This window comes from Solanum dulcamara, chromosome 12 (genome assembly GCF_947179165.1).
Source record: "Solanum dulcamara chromosome 12, daSolDulc1.2, whole genome shotgun sequence".
In the NCBI taxonomy this organism is placed as follows: domain Eukaryota; kingdom Viridiplantae; phylum Streptophyta; class Magnoliopsida; order Solanales; family Solanaceae; genus Solanum; species Solanum dulcamara.
Window position 1 is genome coordinate 52,099,620 of NC_077248.1, and position 4,006 is coordinate 52,103,625.

A 4,006-nucleotide genomic window follows, 5' to 3' on the forward strand; every position below is an offset into this window, starting at 1 on the left:
AGGTCAAGGCGTAATTCAATTACAAAAGGAGAAATATACGAATAAAAATATGTGATGCAATGACCAAGCCTGACTTAGGCTGTCTATGTATCCAAGTAGAATCTGGTCGTAGAATAATTCAAGTACAATAGGAAAGTAAAATAATGCAATGACTAGCCTCACTCAGGTTTCCTACGTGTCCAAGTGGAATCAGGTTAGGACGAAGTTCAAATATAATAGGAAAGTGAAAATATGAAGGGAACGATTCTGATAGGGATTGCCTACGTATGCCCAAATGGGAAGTCAGGTCGAGCGTAGTTCTGAATACATAGAAATGGTGTTTTTGGATTTGCTAAGAGAGATCGGACCCGATATGGGTTGCCTACGTACCCCACCATAGAAAGTCAGGTTGAGATGTAGGAGTATAAAAATGAGAGCTAGTTTTGATGTCTTCAGATGTAGTATTTTTTGATGGCGTCCGAATTAATTGGCTTCGTGCTCACTGTGCCATCCATTTCTTCCAAGATAACTGCTCTTCCAGAGAGTACTCTAAGAACTATAGACATTTCCAGTTTGGCGCAAATTTCCCTTTAGCTTCTCCTTGGTGAGGAAATATCTTCTTTAATACCAATTGTCTCGGTGTGGATTGTGGAGGTTTGACTTTCTTGTTGAATGCTTTGGCCATTCTATTCTGATAGAGTTAACCATGACAAACTGCATCCATTCTTTTCTCATCATTGAGCATCAACTGTTCAATCCTTCTGCAAATCCGTTCTGCATCATCTAAACTGACCTCTTGAATAATACTTAAAGATGGTCTTTCCACTTCAGCAGGTACTACTGCTTCTGAACCATAAACCAACATATAAGGAGTTGGCCCAATGGATGTTTTGATTGTGGTGCGATAACTGAGCAGAGCATATGGTAACTTCTCATTCCATTATTTGTGACTACCCAGTATCTTTCTTAAAAATCTTCTTGATATTCTTATTTGTAGCTTCATCTACTCCATTCATCCATGGCCGATAAGCTGTGGAATTTTGATGAGAAATCTCAATCTGTTCACAAATCTCCTTCATAAGATCACTGTTGAGATTGGCCACATTATTTGTTATGATTGATTCTAGGATCCCAAATTGACAAACTATATTGTTGCGAACAAAGTCTACCACTACCTTCTTAGTTACTGCCTTGTATGTTGAAGTTTTGACCCATTTTATAAAATAATCAATAGCTACAAGGATGAAATGATGTCCATTTAATGCAGGAGGCTCTATGGCTCTAATTACATCCATTCCCCAAGCGACAAATGTCCAAAGGGAACCCATAACATTGAGCTCATTTGGTGGGACTTGTATAAAATCTCCATGCACTTGGCACCGATGAGACTTCTGCAGTATCGAATGCTATCTCTCTCCTTGGTCATCCAAAAATATCCAGCTTTTAAGATCTTCTTTTGCAAAGTGAACCCATTCATGTGGGATCCACATGTTGTTGCATATATTTCTTTTAAAAGCCTCGTCGCTTTCTTGGCATCAACATATCTCGGCAATCCTAAATTTGGAGTCCTCCTATATAGGATTTCTCCATTAAGAAAGAAATGATTGGACATTCTTCTTAAAGTCCATTTTTTCTTTCTTGTGGAATTTTTGGGGTATTCTCGTGCTTCTATCAATAATATACATGTCGATCATGTAACTCTACTTCAATATGGTCGATGTAATTCTTGTCTGGATGCTGAATCATTGAGGATAATGTTGCTAAAGTATCAACAAACTCATTTTAAGCTCGAGGGACATGTTTAAATTCAATCCTTGTGAATCTCTTACTCAACTCCTTTATGCAATGCAAATAAGGAAGGATATTCACATTCTTAATAGCCCATTCTCTTTGCACTTGATGAACCAATAAGTCAGAATCGCTTATGACCAAGAGCTCTTTGATGTTTATTTCTATGGCCATCCTAAAAGTCCGAGAATAAAGCTTCATACTCTGCCATGTTATTTGTACAATCAAACCTAATCTTGGCTGAGATTGAGTAATATTCACCTATTTCTGAAATTAAGATACTACTATTCTGACTTCTTTTGACTTTGATGCTCTGTCAAAAAACATCCTTCACCCATCATATGTTTCTGATATGTCTTCTCCTATAAAAAAAACCCCTTCATCAAGGAAGTAGGTTTTGAGCAGCTCATAATCTTGATCCACCGTATCTTTTGCGAGGTGGTCAGTCATGGCTTGTCCTTTGATGGCTTTCTGTGTCATGTACACATTGTCGAACTCGCTCAACAAAATTTTCCACTTTGCCAATTTACCTATAGACATTGGCTTCTGAAAGATGTACTTGAGTGGATCCAATCTTGAGATCAAGTACGTGGTGTATGCAGATTGGTAATGCCTAAATTTTTGTGCGATCTAAGTCAAAGCTCAACACATTCATTCCAAGAATGTATATCTTTCCTCATATGGTGTGCACTTTTTTATCAAGTAGTAAATGGCTTTCTCTCTTCTACCTATCTCATCATGTTTTCCCAATAGGCATCAAAAGGCATTATCCATGACAGATAAATATTGTAGCAACAGCCTCCCTAGCTCTAGTAGGACCAATACTAGCGGGTTGGACAAGTATTCTTTGATTTTATTAAAATTAAATCCTTTTGATATTCCTTCATCCATTTTACGACAGTGTCCTTCTTTAGTAATTTAAATATGGGTTCACAAATTACTTTGGATTGTGCTATGAACCGACTGATGTAGTTAAGTCTTTCCAAGAAACTCATCACGTCCTTCTTGGTTTTGGAGGGAGGTAATTCTTGAATTGCCTTGATCTTTGAGGGATCTAACTTTATGCCATTCCTGCTAATAATGAATCCTAACAGTTTTCCTGAAGGTACTCCAAATACACACTTTTCTGGATTTAATTTTAGATTATACTTTTGCAACCTCTCAAAGAATTTTCAGAAATCATCTAGGTGGTCTAAACTCCTCTTGGATTTGATAATGACATTGTCTGCATATACTTCAATCTCCTTGTGGATCATATCATGAAAAAGAGCTATCATATCCCTCATTTAGGTTGCACACACATTTTTTTAGACCAAATGGCATTACTCTATAGCAATACACACCCCACAGAGTGATAAATGTTGTCTTTTCTGGATCATTTTCATCCATCAGTATTTGGTGATGTCTCGCAAAGCAATCAACAAATGATTGCAAGTCATGTTTTCTACAATTATCGATGAGTATATGAATATTTAGGAGAGGAAAATTATCCTTAGGATTGGCTCTGTTGAGATCTTGATAGTTCACACATATTTTGATTTTCCCATCCTTTTTTGGCACTGGTACTATGTTGGCCAACCAAATAGGGTAATTTGTAACCCTCACAATGTTTGCCTCAATCTGCTTGGTTAACTCCTCTTTGATCCTTAGAATCAAGTCTGGATTGAAATTTCTTGTCTTTTGTTTAACAGGTAGGCAAGTGGGATTAATTGGTAGTTTGTGTGAGACGATATCAGTGCTTAATCCTGGCATATCATCGTAAGACCATGCAAATATGTCGACCTCTAAGAAATTCTATTAACTCCTTCTTTCTTTTAGCCTCCAAATGTATGCTTACTCGCATTTCCTTCACAGTTTCCTCATCTCCTAAGTTGACAACCTCTATTTCATCCATATTAGGTTTCTTCTGACTTTCAAGTTGCTTGATCTCCTGTGATAGTTTTTCAGGCATCATGCTTTTATCATATTCTTCATGATCCTATTCATTATTTTTACTTTTTTCGATGGATTCATTACATGTCATAACTGTTGAACTAGGATTTTTATTAATTTGAGTGTTGAAAAGTATAAAAGGTAAGTAAAATAAATAAGTAGGTAAAATAATGAGGCAATTTTAAAGAAACTAAATACTTTTATTTAAAACCGTTCTAGCTTTTTAGAAAAAGCAAGTGACAACAAGGGATCAAGTATGATCAAGACTCGACTTTGATCATGCAAAATTAAAAAGACAACTACTTTC

At 36.5% G+C, this 4,006-nt stretch overlaps 1 protein-coding gene across 1 annotated transcript; it reads right to left on the reverse strand.

Annotated features, from left to right (window-relative positions):
- Positions 1-679: 679 nt before the first annotated feature.
- LOC129875760 (uncharacterized) lies at positions 680-1,307 on the reverse strand. The gene is made up of 2 exons (XM_055951007.1): positions 934-1,307; positions 680-887 (listed from the first exon to the last, which is right to left on the reverse strand). Exons 1-2 carry the CDS (start codon positions 1,305-1,307, stop codon positions 680-682), a joined length of 582 nt encoding a protein of 193 aa, XP_055806982.1.
- Positions 1,308-4,006: the final 2,699 nt, after the last annotated feature.